Below are 18,223 nucleotides of genomic sequence, written 5' to 3' on the forward strand. Positions count from 1 at the left end.
CAGTATAAGTGTCATAAACTTTAATAAGATCTCTGGCAAAGCTATTAAAAAAAAACACCTAGTAATATATAATATATAAAAATAAGTATCTTTTGGGGGAGGAAAAATGCTCTTTTTTTTTCTTTTTTTTTTTTAATGAAGATATACAGGAACATAACACACATCTCCTAGTTTCTATCCGGTGACTTTAAACATGATCCCGTCATAGCCCGGAGTCCGGACTCATATAGATGTAGCACCGGCTCTGTGAGTTTGGCATCGCTGCATAGACCCGAGCAGATCACATAAACAGCGATATTAAAATACGTCAAGTCTCATTTCAGCGACATCAAGAGGGACGGTTCATACCATCAACATGGCAGAAAACATAGTAAGTGTCAGTCTGCGTGTGTGTGTTGGCAGTTTAAGTGAGGTCTGTCATCCAGTGATGAGGCAGCAGAATTGTTAGCATGATGCTAATGATCAGACTCAACCAGAATCCTCCAGAAACGCATTAAACAATTAAAACAACATTTGTGTTCACCACTCATCTGACTCGTTAACTTATGATTTACCGCTAGGGTTTGTTATTTCTGCTGATGTTGACTTTATTTGGCTTGGCACCGGTAAATGAAGACAAGATTTCATCTAACTTAAATTAATAGTTGAGATAGAACGCTATGACCTCAGTTAAGTTAGGATTGTTTTGAACTGTTGTGTTTCTGATAGTTTTATATCTGGGAAGTGAATTGACATTGAGTAACTTATTCAGGTGTTTTGAATGGCACATTTTATTTTGTTTAGCTTTTGTATTAAGAGAAAACGGCGAGACCAGGAGTGTAGCTCCGTGTTCATAAGATAATATGTAACGTTAACTTAACTTAATAATAATATATCACTCTGTTAGATGTGTGGCGTGCGTAGACCTCTGTACCGCTTTGAGTGTCAAATGTCAATGGTTTGCCCTCCAGCAGCCACCTGTTTTCTCTTATTTGTACTACTGGCTTGTTTTGGGCTGATAAACAGTTGTGCTCTCGTTCTGTTTTAACCCAAGTGATGCTCATTGCAGAGCCAAATGACATCCAGCTCCACCTCTCTGGACGCCATGGCTTGAGTTTGACCTAGTCCGGCTCCACCTCTGTGGATCTAATGGGTGGAGGGATAGAGTTATGGGTAGCCAGGGTAGGGTTTAGGGTGTGTTTGGACCTTCTAGCTCCATCCATTATGACATCCAGACAGGGGGAGATGGATGTCCAGAACTGGACATCATGCTCCACCTGTGGCTCTGCAGTGAGCAGCCTCTCTTTTAACTTGTAACTTGCATTATTCCTCTAAAAGAGATTGATTTTCTATTGAAAATGTGTACGTTTGCTTGTTTGTGTGTCATACCTGTTGCACTAACCGTAAAATTCCCTTCCCTTATATTTGCTCATTGACAGATCATCCGTGTCCAATCTCCAGATGGAATGAAAAAAATCCCCTCAACAAAGCGTGAGACAGCTGCAGCTTTCCTTAAGAAGGTAAAGGGAATTAAAATTCTGCTCTATATCTCTCTCTGTGCTGTAATTTTCTTTCTCACATATGCAATTAAAAGATAAAAGCTGTACAATGATCTCCTTTAAACCTCTTATTGACAGTACGGCTGCACTGCAAGATAGCAAATAATATTGTATATTCAAAAGTGTGGGCTATAAATTGTAATGTAAGGACATTTATAATGTTACAAATGATTTCTATTTTCAATAAATGCTGTTCTTTTGAACTTTCTATTCATCAAAGACATCTGTTTTCAACATTGATGATAACAAGAAGTGTTTCTTGAGCACCAAATCAGCATATTATAATGATTTCAGAAGAATCTTGGCTTTGCCATCACAAGAATAAATCTCATTTTAAATGTTATTTTTTTTTTGTAATAATATTTCATATTACTGTATTAAATAAATGCAGCCTTGGTGAGCATAAAAGACTTCTTTCAGAAGCATTAAAAAATCTCACTGACCTCAAACTTTTGAACAGAAGTGTATAATATTTATTTGCTTTTAGAATGGAATGTAACTTTTATTAAAAAGCCATTGTAGCCAAGCAGATTAAAGGGATAGTTCACTTTAAAATGAACATTCTGTCATCCTTTACTCACCCTCAAGTTGTTTCAAACCTGTATGAATTTCTTTCTTCTGCTGAACACAAAGGAAGATATTTTGAAGAATGTCAGTAACCAAACAGTTAACTGGAACCATTGACTTCCATAGATGGTTCCAGTTAACTGTTTGGTTACTGACATTCTTCAAAATATCTTCCTTTGTGTTCAGCAGAAGAAAGAAATTCATACAGGTTTGAAACAACTTGAGGGTGAGTAAAGGATGACAGAATTTTCATTTTAAAGTGAACTATCCCTTTAAGTGAAGTGGTAGTTTTTTATCTGCAGAAAAATCATTTAAATGAATATTAAACATACTGTCAAATGTATTTGCTCACCCTTCCCTATGACAGAATAGGTGTTACTATTCACCACAGATTGTATCCATTGTCATGCCTCTGCACTCATGCAATGGTTACATTCATAGCCTGCCAATAAAGAAGCTGAGAATAGCACTACAACAAATGCACAGCATCAGATCCTGAGTCAGTAAAAGTGGCAGGCGCAGCACAGACTCCTTCTCCTTCTGAGTGCTGAATGTTGATTTATTAATGAGGCGGCTCTGAAAAAGGAGACCTTCTGTATGTCCTTATGCTGCAGGCTCACAGATGTGGGCCGCAGTGACACACATCTCCGCTGTGGTGCAAAGCTTGATGGGTGGTGTGCTTGCTGCAGAGTCAGGAATGAACCAGGGCTTGGGGCCAAAATGCCACCGAAAGGCCAAAATATAAAATGTAGGGCACCTATATCAGGGTTATTATAGTTAGCTGAAACTTAGCCTCAGCCTTAGATATCGTGCCCACGGACTGATGTTTGCCGAACGTCTAATGCACACAAAATGGAAAACACTTCATGAGTTTCGAACTCATCTGATTGGTTGAATTATACAGGATTTCCAGAAGATGTGTGTGTCTCGTTCTTTAACGGTCTGTCTGAAAACAAAGCCGTTGTGACTTAATCTGCTTGGCTACAAAGGCTTTTTAATAAAAGTTACATTCCATTCTAAAAGCAAATACATATTATACACTGCCGTTCAAAAGTTTGGGGTCAGAAGAAGAAAGCCGTCCTGTTTACAACTGTGACAATAAGCGCTTATCAGGATCAACTAAACACTGTTTTTTTTAACTATGTGAAGTTTGCGGTGCCATTGTTGGAGAAAAGTCATTTATTAGATGCACACCGGTCTGCTATCTCAGGGACATTTTACACTTCATTTCATTTTTCATTTTTTTTACATTCTCACGCCCTTAAACATAACGCGGAACAAAACGAAATGTTATTGGTTGCTTTACATGTTGATCAGACATTGTCTTGGGCGGTCCTTGGCCAATGAAAGCTGTGATGGAGTCCAGACCTTCTACTGACACTCTGAAGGTCTGGCTATGTGAGACTACAGTAGCTGAAACTCTATATATATATATATATATATATATATATATATATATATATATATATATATATATATATATATATATATATATAAATATAAATGACAAGCCTAAAATTAAAATTAAAACAAAAAAGCTGTTCAAAATATTAATTAAAAGCTATAAAAGTGTTTGCATGATACTAAAATAACACTGCCCTATAGTCTATTTCTCTTTTTTTATTTGTTGTCTAACATAGATATATATATTTCATTATATTATATTTCTAGGTCTATCTAGTTATACATTTAGTAGAAAAGTAGTAGTAAGTGTCGTGATCAATATTCAGAATAAGTGAAGGAAAATGTTTTCAACATGTTACTCCATGGCAATCTCATGTCTTATCTAAATCTTGATTTTGATAGCTTAAATTGTCATTAGGATATAGAAATATATATGTCATAGAGGATTTTGGATGTTTTTAGTTAAGGCTGTTTTGAGGCACAGGGTTTGTGTTTGCCTGATGTAGACACTTCAGGGCCCATTAAAGATTCATGTCTCTCAGCAGGAGAGCGGAGAGTGAGTCAGCGATCAATTGAGACCGTCTCACTGTTTGATTTCGCCATTAAATGGCAGAAAAGGGACAGATCTTTTCTCGAGGAGTCTAGCTATGGCCTCTGAGTGAGAAATGTGTTCTTGTTCATCTTGTGTTCTAGGGCTGTCACTTTACGTTCGAAAATCGATTGCACAATCGATCGGACCAACCAACGCAAGTTTCGAAAACCAAAATAAGGAATCGATTTTAACGGTCTTCTCTTGGAGCGCGTCCAGTTCGTCACGATGCGCCCGCAGCGAACGCGCATCACACAGCAACGGCAGGCTCTGACAAACACGCATAACAGCAAATTATACTTCTGCATAATGTTTCTCTTTTTACTACAAAACTGTGAATTCTGCCGGTATTCAGACAGTCTCATGCATACAGATACAGTTTCGGGCTGTTCTTCAATCGCCTACGTAGGCGAAATTTGTTTGACCTTTCTAACCGTAAACACAGCCATGTTGAAGACTGAGGTAATGTTTTTCATTTATGTTATGGTAGTCCATTCTGCTTATTGTTTTTCGAGAATGTTGCACTCCTGTTTGTCATTGTGCACGAAACTTCGCACCAATAAATCATCAGGAATATTTGCTGACTTGTGCGCGTCTCAAGCGCCGTCTTTACGTTCGTCCTAAAGGCCGGTGACACACTGGATGCGTGGCGTGAGCGTCTCAGCTGCGTGGCGTGTCCGTTTTTATTTCGGCTCCCGGTGACACACTGGATGCGTGGCGTGAGCGTGGCGTTTCTGTTGCGTGTCAGCTGCGTGGTGGCTGCATCGCGTTTTCCATGTCTTTGCACACCAGAAGCGTGTCTGACGCGGCGCTGCTGCTGCTAGGTGACAAATTGGTGACATATGGGGAGAGAGTTGTGGAAGGCCTATACTTCATGTTAAACATAAATATATAGCAGCAAAGACAACGTCGGCAGTGTTGACGGCAATATAGACTATAGAATATTTCGTTCTGTATTGACAGGTGCAGTATTTGAAAATCGATAATATTTTTTTAAATTGCATTTATATTTGCATTTATGTCAAACCCTAGACACTTTCAAACATCAAAATGACATGTATTAATATGTATTCGTGTCAAAATGTCATATAAACATCTTTTCCTATTCAATTTTGCCTGGAAACGCTTCCAAGACGCTTGCGTGTCGCGTGAAAAATAGGCGTCGGTTCTATTTCTAGTAGGCACGCGTTTTCCGCGCGGCTCGAGCCGCGCCTGAGACGCGCGTGTCACGCACGCAGTGTGCAAGCTCTAACCTGTTAACATGGGAGCCGAAATAAAAACGGACACGCCACGCAGCTGAGACGCTCACGCCACGCATCCAGTGTGTCACCGGCCTAACAGGTTAGAGCTTGCACACTGCGTGCGTGACACGCGCGTCTCAGGCGCGGCTCGAGCCGCGCGGAAAACGCGTGCCTACTAGAAATAGAACCGACGCCTATTTTTCACGCGACACGCAAGCGTCTTGGAAGCGTTTCCATGCAAAATTGAATAGGAAAAGATGTTTATATGACATTTTGACACGAATACATATTAATACATGTCATTTTGATGTTTGAAAGTGTCTAGGGTTTGACATAAATGCAAATATAAATGCAATTTAAAAAAATATTATCGATTTTCAAATACTGCACCTGTCAATACAGAACGAAATATTCTATAGTCTATATTGCCGTCAACACTGCCGACGTTGTCTTTGCTGCTATATATTTATGTTTAACATGAAGTATAGGCCTTCCACAACTCTCTCCCCATATGTCACCAATTTGTCACCTAGCAGCAGCAGCGCCGCGTCAGACACGCTTCTGGTGTGCAAAGACATGGAAAACGCGATGCAGCCACCACGCAGCTGACACGCAACAGAAACGCCACGCTCACGCCACGCATCCAGTGTGTCACCGGCCTAATGCCTATTAGTTGTCCGTGGATTTGCCCATATTTGGCGTTTAAAATGGAAACGTCTTTAGACATGTGGAAAATCGATTTTACAATCGATTCAATGAACACTTATGTCTCAAAAATCGAACAGGATTTTTTCACAAAAGTGACAGCCCTATTGTGTTCTGGTGCTTGGAGCAAAAGAAATGCATAGAGATAGAGCACATTTAGGCCACGCCCACACCTACAAGTTAGTTATAAGTTGTTATAGATTATAACTTGTTATAAGTCAGAAATGACCCTTCACGCGATACAAAGTCAATGGAGACGGTTGGATTGTAAACTAGATATCCATGAGTACCTACATTATTTTCCTGGTCACAATCTTACTGACCCCAAACTTTTAAAAGGTACTGTACCTTTTAAAAGTTTGGGGTCAGTAAGATTTATTTTTTTAATGAAGGAAATTAATACTTTCATTCAGCGAGGATGCATTCAATTGAAAAATGTTTTCTGTATTTTTAATTTTAAAAAATGCAGCCTTGGTTAGCGTAAAAGATTCCTTTCTAAAACCTAAACTTACTGACCCCAAGCTTTTGAATGGTTGTTTTTGGTAGTATTTTATCCTGATTTTGTCTTTACCATGCAGGGAGTCTGACCACACATACTCTTCAAGTTTAGATCTAGTAGCTTATTAATTGGTTAGTAGATTTTGGCATTATGTATGTCTCTATGTGTAAAGCCTTAATTATTTTTTGGGAATGAGTTGCATCTCTCTCATTTTGTTGCATCATCGTCTCAAATTCTTTCTTTTAAGCACTCTACTCTCATAACCTCATTAGAGTTTGAGGAATTGTATCTGCATGGCATTAGAGAGAGAGACTCACAGTCCTGCAGTCATCACTGCACAGTCTCTGAAAGTCAAATAATCATGACTGACACCACACATTTTGGATGCACCCCTTATTTAACTCATCAAAACTTTATTATCTTATTAGTAGAGACTCCAAAAGGTGGATTAGACATCCAAAATTGACCAAAAATGAGAACAACTGTGCTGCAGTTATATTAATTCCATCGATTTCAGGAATTTTTTTAAAAACTTGTTAACTTCTTGTTTCTGACATCCTTTGTTGCCTTCTTTACAGGTTGCCGAAGAGTTTGGCTTCAGTTCAAATGGTTTTTCGATCTACCTGAACCGTAACAAGACTGGAGAGATCCTGTCACAGAACAAGACTCTCAGCCTGCTGAAAATCAAGTAAGTGTGCAGTTGTGAGAGATTGGGTTTACTCTGTTGTGCACGTGTGGGCTTGTGTCTTAGCATGTGCTCAAGTAAACGTGACTGAGTTGTTTTTCTTTGTCTTTTAGGCATGGGGACATGCTTTTTCTGTACCCATCCTCAGCTGGACCCTCCAGTGAGAACATGGACACAGCTCAGCCTCACACTTTTTCTTCATACCCCTCCTTCCCTTCTTCCTCCTCATCATCATCTTCCTTATCCCGCTCACACTCTGCACCACAGATCCCAGAGGATGAGATTGACCAGTATCTGTCCAAACAGGAGGGAAAGATCTACAGAAACAGAGACCCCCAGCTGTGAGTCGGCTTTTCTTTCCACACTACCTCGGAAACAGTTTTCAATCTATATTGTTCTCAGTTTCTAGAGTATTTTCATACCATACTTAGGAACTGTTGCAATATGAATCTTATTGAATAATTCATTGCAATATGAGGACTCAGAGTACTCAAGACATATTTGTATGGCATTCTTTGTCATTGTTTCTCAGGTGCCGGCATGGTCTCATGGGGAAATGTGTGCACTGCGTACCTTTAGAGGTATAAACTTGTGATCTTCCCTCGGAAGTACTGATTGGAAAATGAGTCTAACCCAGTGGTTCTCAACCAGGGTCCCTCGGCAAACTTCCAGGGGGGCCCAAGATTACTTAAAATAAGCCAAAATAAGCTAATACAAATCAAGATGAAAGCTCACATATTTCTTATTTCAAGTGTTCCTTTACAACTATCATTTTTATATAAGAACCAGGGTCCCCACAGTCTAGAAAAACTCGGAAATATGAGGAATTTTAAAAAGTGTTTTTTAGACATGGAAGTAATAAAATCAGATAAAAAAAGGGGATTTGATTTTCAAATTTTTTTTTGTAATCATTACAATTATTTTATTTAATTATTTTAATATTGACATTCTTATTTTAGTTTTGCAGCAGCAGATTTGTCATTACAGCAAAAGTACCTTAAATAAATATCTTGGTCTGCATGGAATATTGTCTTGGATAATGAGGGGCCTTGAATTCAAAACGGTTGAGGACCACTGGTCTAACCTAGATGAGCATCTCAGAGAGTACTGATTACAATACTGCAGTTAAGACTGATCCACATGGCACAGAAGTACATTTGCTATTTCATCTTCCATTTTCTGTTTTAATAGCCTTTTGATGAAGACTATCTGAACCACCTCGACCCACCGGTCAAGCACATGTCCTTCCACGCCTACATCCGGAAACTCACGGGCGGAGCAGACAAGTTAGTGCTTCTGGGAACTCTCCACTCTTACCTGAATAAGACTGTGGAAATAAAGTGACTTAATGAAGTTTTCCTGTCTCTCAGGGGAAAGTTTGTGGCACTTGAGAATATCAGCTGTAAGATTAAATCTGGCTGTGAGGGTCATCCGCCATGGCCAGAGGGCATCTGTACCAAGTGCCAACCCAGCGCCATCACTCTCAACAGACAGGTACCAAGCTACTCTCAGTCTGTATCACAAACACCCTTAATTTCATCTAACTCCAACATTACATACAGACAAACTGTTCATTAATCACCCTCTGCTTCTCTGTTTCATGCCTGGTTGGATAAATCATGTCGAATTGAAACTGCAAAAATTCTTGTTGCAGAAATATCGACATGTGGACAACATCATGTTTGAGAACCACACCATTGCTGACCGTTTCCTTGACTTTTGGAGGAAGACAGGTAACCAGCGGATGGGGTACCTGTACGGACGCTACACTGAGCACAAAGACATCCCTCTCGGCCTTCGAGCAGAGGTTGCCGCCATTTATGAACCTCCTCAGGTGAGAGACTCAGACCTGACACAGAATCAGTGGCCCATCATCCTTTACTGCAAAGACAACAATAGCACTAATTATGTTTTCATGATTTTAGTGACTGATTCTCTATGTCAGGGTTCCTCAAATCCGGTCCTGGAGAGCCACTGTCCTGCAGAGTTTATCTTAAACCATCACTTACCTGCAATTTTCTAGTAACTGAAGACCTTGACTAGCTTGTTCAGGTGTGTTTGATTATGGTTGGACTTAACTCTGCAGGGCAGTGGCCCTCCAGGACTGGATTTGATGAACCCTGCTCTAAGCTCTTGTGTGTTATCTGCACATGTCCAGATAAACACAAGAGGGCAATAAAAGACTAACATTTATAGTTGGGCTCCCATTCTCAGACAAAAAGTATTTCTGGTACTTCTGCTGAAATGACAAATAAGCACATTTTCAAACTTTATTTATGGAAACCGAGTCATAATATATTAAAATAATTAAATTATAACAATTATAAATAATTTAAATAATTAAGTTCCATAATTTCGGATGTTTCAATAACTGAATGTTCTTTAGGTTTTACAATTTTAGACCAATTAATTTATGGGATTTTTCTTGCAATTTGTGATTACATTTCTACCCCAATTAAATTTTAGAACTTGACAGAAATATATATTCATTATAAAAATGCCCATGACTTTTATGCAATTTCTTTTTTAATTCCAAAAAATTCAAGAAACCGCACTTTTAAAATTCCCTCATATATCCAGGATTTCCAAAACTTGTTTTTTTTTTTTTTATAGAAATAACATTTGTTGAATTAATTAATTAAATAAAAAATGTAATTCACCATGTCTGCCATTTCATCCAAATTGACACTAGATGATTATTCAAGTTATGCACAGTACTGCACTTCATTGCTGTAGTTCCTTAATCATGCATGTATTGAACTATTTGATTTAAAAAGGTCAAGTATTATTTTGCTGCTTCATATTCTCTTCCTTTGCCACCCGTGTGCTCTGACTCAGATTGGAACCCAGAATAGCTTGGAATTGATTGAAGATCCCAAAGCAGATGCAGTTGAGGAGATGGCTGCAAAACTGGGCCTACGGAAGGTGAGAGACCTTTTCCATGCCTCTTAAAAATTGGGTAAATAGTAGTTTATCAAAGAAATAACATTTTACCCAAATTATTAAAGACAACAGGATTTAAAATGGTCTGCTTGAGGGAGAGGAGAGAGAAGGGTTGCTTTAATGACAAAAGCACAACATATCACATGTGGCTCCCATCAGGACCAATAAGCTAAATTATCCCAATTTTATATACCTAGGGATTGGAATGGAGTACTTTCCATAGGATCATCTCCCAATGCAAATCAAACCAGCTATTAGGCTAACTGAAATAAAACCATGCCAATCTCTAGGTATGGTGAAGGCTATGTGATGATTTGGGGCTATTTTAATTCCAAAGGCCAAGGGAACTTTATCAGGATGCATAGTATCCTGGATCCATGTAGTAACTGGCCTTTAAAAATAAAAATCTGCCTGCCTCTATGGGAATTTAACATAGGGGTGTCCAGACTTATGCAGCCTGTATTTTAAGGAAGAACATTTATTTATTTACGATACATTATTCATTCACAAAGAAAATTGGTGTCCGTGAAGGTTGGGTTTTTCCTAATTTTTTTAATTAAGGCATTAAGTTCAATTTCCAAAAGATGATTTTTTATTCCTCTTTTTAGTCAACTTTAGCATGGGTGTCTAAACTTATGCATAGCACTGTATATATATTATAGGTGGGAGGCTGAATGCTTTTAGTGAAGATCTGACATAGTGTAGTCATTTATCCCATGAGGCTCTAATGGGATTTTTTGAGTTCCTCTCTCTCCACACCTCTATGACTTCCATATGATACTTTCAAGTTACTTGCTGATGGATGATAGAAGTGTCCCTTGTTTGTGCCTGAGCACGTGTAACAGCTTCCAAATGTAGTTTTGGCACACAGAAACTGTAAAGCTGTTTTTGATTAGTAATATCAGCTATTTTTTTCAGGTGGGGTGGATTTTCACAGATCTGCTGTCAGAGGACACCAGGATAGGCACCGTTCGCTACACCAGAAACAAGGTGAGTTGACAAATGAAAGATGAGACTAACTACATGGTGTGTTCTTATTTCATTATTGACCAATGGATATGTTTCACCTGTTCAGGATTCATACTTCCTTAGTGCAGAGGAATGCATCACAGCTGGACACTTCCAGAACCAACAATCCAATGCGTGTCGGCTTTCTCCAGATGGCCATTTTGGATCCAAGTTCGTCACAGTGGTGGCAACAGGTACTCCTTTACACAAGATTTACTGCTGTTCTGTTATCCAGTGAGGTGATAAATTAATTGCATTTGGTTGTGTCAAATGCCTGTTTGGGATTTGCTTCAAGGCTGATAAATCACTGTCTGTTTCAGTTCATGCTGTTTTTTAGCACAGAGCTTTTTTTTTGGTACCTGTGAAAAATAAAGGTTTAGTAATATTTGTGTGTCGGCAGGTGGTCCCGATAACCAGGTGCACTTTGAGGGGTATCAGGTGTCCAATCAGTGCATGGCTCTGGTGAGGGATGAGTGTCTACTTCCCTGCAGAGATGCTCCTGAACTGGGCTATGCCAAAGAGTCCAGCACTGAGCAGTACGTCCCTGATGTCTTCTATAAGGTACTGGACTAAAACGCTCCTCACACATCATGTTATGAAACATAGATGCTAAATGCATACAGTTATGATGCATGCACATACAATACACTATGTTCAAAAGTTTGGGTCGGAAAGATTAAAAAAAAATTAAAAAAATTTATTGAAAGAGGTGTCTTGGCCTCACCAAGGATGTGTTTATCTGATCAAAAATACAGTAAAAACTGTATTATTGTTACTTATTTCAGTTTAAAATAACTTTTCTATTTTTATATATTTTAAAGCTTAATTTCATTAATTTCATTGGTGAATAAAAGTATTAATTTTCTTTAAAAAGAATCTTACTGACCCCAAACCTTTGAACTGAAGTATAAATGCACATTTTCAGTAGTCATAGTCACACAGCTTTTAAGTGGTTTCAGGTTTTTTGCCTCTCTCTTTTCATTTTCATTTCTGTTTCAGCATGTAACTGTAGCCATGATCATGTCACTTGCAGGTTTTGCAAACAATCTGAGCTTTCCTTTTACCTTAGCTTGTCACATTTCTTAAAAAAGTGAGAAGTTAATATGTCTAGTGTTTTGGGCATAAACCATCTTATCAGCATCACTTCTGCCACAGGAATGAAGGGGATTAGTTGTCAGTGAGACATAAAAAGGTTAACATTTTCTGATCTTTTTCTTCACCTTCAGGATACAGACAAATTCGGCAATGACATCACGCATTTAGCCCGACCACTGCCAGTGGAGTACTTGATCATTGACGTGAGTAGTTGTCATGTTACAACCACATACTTTTGCACTGATCATACTGTCTAGACCTTCAACCTACACATGCCAGTCAAAAAGCCAATGGTGTAGGGGAGTAGATTTATACAATCGTTGTCCTTGATACAAAGTGGATAGCTGGTCTTTAAGATTCAACAGAGAGCCATGTGTCAATTATGATACATGGCATCAAACTGGCTGTAAACAAATGGCCCATTTCTTATTGACCCCATAAACTTTCCTTCATTTAATGCTATGAAAATAAATGAATGAGATCATAGTCTTTTGTTTTGCATTGCTTTTTTTCAGATCACTACCACTTTCCCTAAAGACCCTGTGTTCACCTTCTCCTCTACTTTTCGCTTCCCTATTGAAAACAGAGACGCTTTGGGAGAGACTCAGGTACACATTTAGGGCCAAATTAGTGTGAGTAAAATCCTATAAAAGCAGAGATGGGAGTGGAAAATTCTGCGCGTGATCTACTGACGATGTGCACATTAAAGAACACAGACGCAGCCGGATCATTTTCATAATGACCAACGCAATCTACCAAGAGCAGCGCAAATCAGCATCTGGTTTAAGACATGCTTTTTTTGGAAGTTAAATAATAGCGCAAATACCAGTAAATTGACTAGCGGAGCACAGCTTTTATTTTAAAATGTTACTTTTTAACATGTGTTTTAACCTCTGGAAGTATAGTTCTTTGTTAAATATTCACTTAAAAATGTGTGTGTGCAGGACTTCCACAGTTTAGCGACGTATCTTTCCCAGTGTTCTTCCTCCTCCTCCTTCCTGGGCATCGTCTCAGATTTCCACCTGCTCCTCTTTCTTGTCACCAATGAGGTCATGCCCTTAGAAGTGAGTTTTTCCATTGTATTTATCTATATATATACACACACACACAACACACTCTCCTACTTAACCCTGTAATTCCTTCCATTTTTTTTGGTTCTTCAGGTTATCATGCTTAGTTTTTATTTAGTTCCTGTGTTGGCACAACTGATACTTGTTGTTTGTTGTACTATACTACTACTACACTTGTTTTTGTCAAGTGTGAACTTAATCTTATAAATAGTTTATTTATTTTGCCTGACAACCTCATCCCCTTCTCTCTTACATCTACAGGACAGTATCGGACTTCTGCTGGATGCAGTGAAAACATCCAATGAGGAATTGGCTCAGACCTGGAAGAAATCAGAGCAATGGGCCACAATCGATCAGCTCTGCAGTGAGTAGTCATGCGCAGTATTATTTAGTGTTTTTTGATAAAGAGTTCATTGATGAGAGCGTCTCCATTTTGATATTATGATCAAAGATGGGTCTTGTTCTTTTTTTAAATTCTTTATTCCAGACACAGTTGGAGGGCAGCCATCGGGATCTATGGATTATGCCATGGGTGGCCAAACTCTCCCACAGTCCTCTTCGGCTGTGTGGTCCTGCCTCCACTGCACCTTCATGAACCAACCTGGCACCGAGCACTGCGAGATGTGCAGTTTGCCTCGCAGCTAAAACCACAAGAATTCGGGCTGAACCGTACATCCCACCGGGAACAGCAGTGAGAGTGGGCGTGCTTCCCTGTATTCCTGCCGTTTTAGAATGCCTAATCCTTAACTCCTCCCCTCCTTCACTGACTGTGTCGGACCTAAACGCCTATGCCAGTCGCGTGCTTGAATATGCGCCCAATCCAACGCTGTGAGCTGCATCACTTGGATGATGAATGATGGCTGAAGATGATGGGTTGTACCCATGTAGCACTCTCTGTGTGAGCCCAGTGCATTCTGGGACTTTTATTTTGACAAAGCACTTGGGCGAAGCTCCTTTCACCACACTCATCTCCCTTTGCGGTCCAGTATAATCTTTCAGCGCCATTGGTGAAACATGATCAATTTCTCTGATATTAAACGTCTTTCCCCAACTCTCACTGAGGATGTTGTGTAAATAATAAACAGAGAAGGAATAATGCTGTTATTTAATTTCAAAAGATTTTATATGTTGCGAGAAATGACTTTTTCAAGCCCATTTCGAGGTGAATGTGCAGCTGAAAGATCTTTCACGTCACCACGGTCTCTTAGATCTTCAACCATAGTGTTGCAAGTTCAGAACACTTTCTTCACCCAACATGCATGCTTTCTTGATATACACCCATTCATTTCCTTCACATAATCCTTCACTTTGTTTTGATGGACGATGATTTTCCTTAAGCATCAGTTCTAAACGCTTGATTAGATTGGAGTTTGAATGGTTGATTGGCTGCAGACCCAGAGTGCGGTTTCTTTTCCTCAAGATTGCAATTGACCATTGACTTCTGAAGGCTTAAGAATCTATGCTTTGATTGGTTCACGTTTGCGTCGTAAAATCTGTAGCCACTCAACTTTTGCGCTGGTACCCTTTTCTGCACCATTTCACTGTCATCACCCTTTCATTTTCAATTTCCCCTTCGTCCCCATGGCGCTTGTCTAGATTTCATTTATGCTGATTTAATTTCCAGCGTTTAGTCCTTGAGGAGCCTGTATCATTGCCCCTTCAAAGAGATCTGTCAGGGCCATCTCTGAACACGCTCACCCACCTGTCGGCTCCACATCTGGTGGAAATAGAGAGATTGATTGATGGGGAAGGAACAGAGCTACAAATATAAAAGCAAAAGTCTAAACTTAGTCCACTTGATTGACATCTTCGTCCTTGGACGTAAACCAGCCTCATAGATCTTTTAGATTGGTCTGTGTAATCTGGACAGATTTTACTGGCTGGACACAGGGTTATACTGTCTTTTGACAGACTTTTTTCCATTTGGTCATGACTTCCTTAATGTTTTAGAAACCAGCCCAAAGACATGATCTCTTAAATATGCATTCAGGAGAGTTTCAGCCTTCTGAAATGATCTAGATGTTTACATTGTGTTATATTTTGTAGAGTTTCCTCAAATTTCTTGATTCCCAAACTCACCCATAATTTCCGACACTAAAATTCAGGCTATTGGTTCACTTAAATAGGCACACATTGATCTTTGTCCACAGGATAAAGTCTATTTTTGGTTTAAAAATGTGAGATTTGAGGTTGTACACAGTCTTTCCTCCAAGCTGCGGATATCTGTACTTACATTGTCAAAAAACACAGGTGCCCTGAGTTGTATGCTTTCAATTGGTTTTGGGTTTTTAAATAAGAGATTAGTTCAACAATAAAACAGATTACTTTGGATGCTGTGGTATTGTCTTTTTTTTTTTTGCTTGATTTTTATTTAATGCATTTTTTTTGTTCTTACAATACTACAATAATTTCTAAAAGAATAAGTTCTTACAATTACAATAAAAAACAGTGCATTCGTTTTTTCTATCGTTTTTGTCCAAATGATTCATTTCCAAGATAAGAGAGACGAGATGGGGCCCTGTGCTGCTTGATGTATCGCTTTACATGTACTTCAAGGGCTCTACATACATTAGATCCCAAACAAATGGAGCATATGGACTTATTCAAAGGTTTGGTTTTAAAATAGGTCTTCTGCTGAGTGGAGATGCATGGACATCATAATACCTACCGCTTCCATCCTAGGTTAAATGATGAAAACTGCACCTGAACTTTGATTGTTTAAATTGTTTTAACAAACCAGTTATTTTTAGAATAAATATGAGTGTAACCTGAGGTGGGATACTTTAAAGAATATTTTTTTTAAATGGCTACGCCAATTTTTGTGTTTCTTAAAAACAATGGTTGAAGAATAGACCTGAAGTTTTTACCTCCAGCCAATCAGAAGGACCTCATGTGTGTGGCAGATGAGTCGCTGGAATGTTGAGGTAAAGTGAACTCGACATCAAACATCTTACCTGAAGCTCTCTGAAGTTCAATCTATAACCCCAGACACATCTGGATCCTATCTAGTCCTCTCAACATTACTCTTTATAACCCTTCACTCCACAGAAGTGATGACCAATTTTATGGGACAGTTGTAGGTCCTTGAAAGGTTTTATTTTTTACCTTTGAACTTTGGAAGAGGTGATTGGCATGTTGTTGTCGCTGTCAGTATGGTTTTAGCTGATGTGAACACATCCACACCAGTGAAAGTAGGTATATATGGAAACCTTATACTTCATAACTATTTGTAATAGGTTAATTTAACATTAAATCATTTTATATTGTTATTATTATTATTCCATTACCATTATTTTCTCTCAGGTGTTTCCCGGGATGTTTGACCCTATTTATTTATTTTTTTACCATGTACAGATTTCTAGAGATTTGTCTATACCGTAGTTTTGTATCCAATTAAACTGTTGGTTATGTTTATTGAATATACATGAAAAAGGCAGATTGGTCTTATAAAATAAAGTGTGTCATTGAAACTGAAACATAACTCCGCTTTTAGACACAACCCTAGCCAGTGGGCGGGATTAGGTCGGGATGAATATATAAAGCCAGAAAGACACATTTTACATTTATTTATTATTATTATTATTTCATTGGCTCGTGAGACCAGACCAACCTCAGGTAAGCACTTCTTTCTAGCAATAAAATGGTAATTTCACAAAAAATGATTTTGATATTTCATATTGGCAGTACTTAAATTTATGAATACATTATTTTACCCCATCATCTCTTAGCCAGTGTAAACAATCATAAATGTTTGTGATCATGTGAATTTATTTGTTTACACAGGAATGAATTGTCTCATACCGTTACTTTTTGTGCTCTCCATGGGAGCTGCTCAGAAAAGCCAAAGACAGACTTCAGAGTGGGACTACAAAGCTGAAGGTGAAATACTGAATATGTACAATAAATGCTACTATTTTCCTTTAAAAGCTTTTGAAATGTTAATTGCTGCAAATGCAAGTTAAATTGTCAAACATCTATGAAAATATCATGATAACATTTTTATTTTAATGAATTAACACAATTTATAAACAAAAATACAAATGTCTATATATGATCACTCATATCCCCCCTCCATTTGTTAGCTGAGAAAGTGAACTTGAGAGGATGTGCCAATCTCACCTTAGTCTTGGATAACTGGAAATATGCCATCATGACCCAAGTCAAAGACCTCCTTCTGAATGATCACAATACAGTGCTACCAGACTATGGAAGGTACGGTAAATGCCTATGATGTTATAGAGAGGGAGAGAGAGAGATGTGTGACCTTTTACTAAAGAGAAGAAAATCAGAAAAAGTTACTTTTGAAACAGAACTAAAGTGTGGAATCATGTCTCTTTTCACATTGTTGTCCCATTTAATGTGGTCTTTTCAGGATTCAGCCATTATCTGAAGCTCTAAACGACCTCTACAAGGAATTTAACTCCTTGAAAGAGAGACTTGCAGAGCTGACCACAAAGTTTGAGGGCATAGAGTTGTTTGTGGATGAAGCCCGAACCGGCAGGAGTCACTCACCTCCTCGAGTGGAGCGCCCACCTCCTGAGGGAGAGGCAGCTGAGCCTCAGCCTGGCACAAGACAGGGGCGCAGGAGCAGAGTGGTGGTGCGAAGAGTTAAGAAACCTGATAATTCACAAGTTTAGGACTGATTCAGGTATCTTCTGTATAAACAAGACAAGATTTATTGTACATTAATGTATCTAGATTTAGAAATATATATTTAATGTCTCTTTACCAAGTTTCTCAGGTGAGAAAATGTAAGCTATTTGGAATATTTAGACAATGTATGGGTTAATGTCAGGCTTTACTCTTTTTGGTGCTCTTTTCACTTTTATTCATTGTAATTGCATTCAAATAATGTGATGATGAACAATGGCAGCAGCTG

General features: G+C 38.6%; 1 protein-coding gene across 1 annotated transcript; it reads left to right on the top strand.

Moving 5' to 3' along the window:
- The first annotated feature begins 212 nt into the window (after positions 1-212).
- On the top strand, positions 213-15,673 carry nploc4 (NPL4 homolog, ubiquitin recognition factor). The gene is made up of 17 exons (XM_081393200.1): positions 213-370; positions 1,419-1,499; positions 7,122-7,231; positions 7,342-7,569; positions 7,761-7,809; positions 8,420-8,514; positions 8,599-8,722; positions 8,883-9,062; positions 10,067-10,153; positions 11,090-11,161; positions 11,247-11,373; positions 11,580-11,740; positions 12,406-12,477; positions 12,790-12,882; positions 13,219-13,338; positions 13,606-13,708; positions 13,832-15,673. The coding sequence occupies exons 1-17, from the start codon at positions 356-358 to the stop codon at positions 13,987-13,989; spliced, it is 1,875 nt and encodes a 624-aa protein (XP_081249326.1). The 5' UTR covers positions 213-355; the 3' UTR covers positions 13,990-15,673.
- Positions 15,674-18,223: the final 2,550 nt, after the last annotated feature.

The sequence above is a fragment of the Scardinius erythrophthalmus genome (genome assembly GCF_964197995.2).
Source record: "Scardinius erythrophthalmus genome assembly, chromosome: 18".
Taxonomy (NCBI): Eukaryota; Metazoa; Chordata; class Actinopteri; order Cypriniformes; family Leuciscidae; genus Scardinius; species Scardinius erythrophthalmus.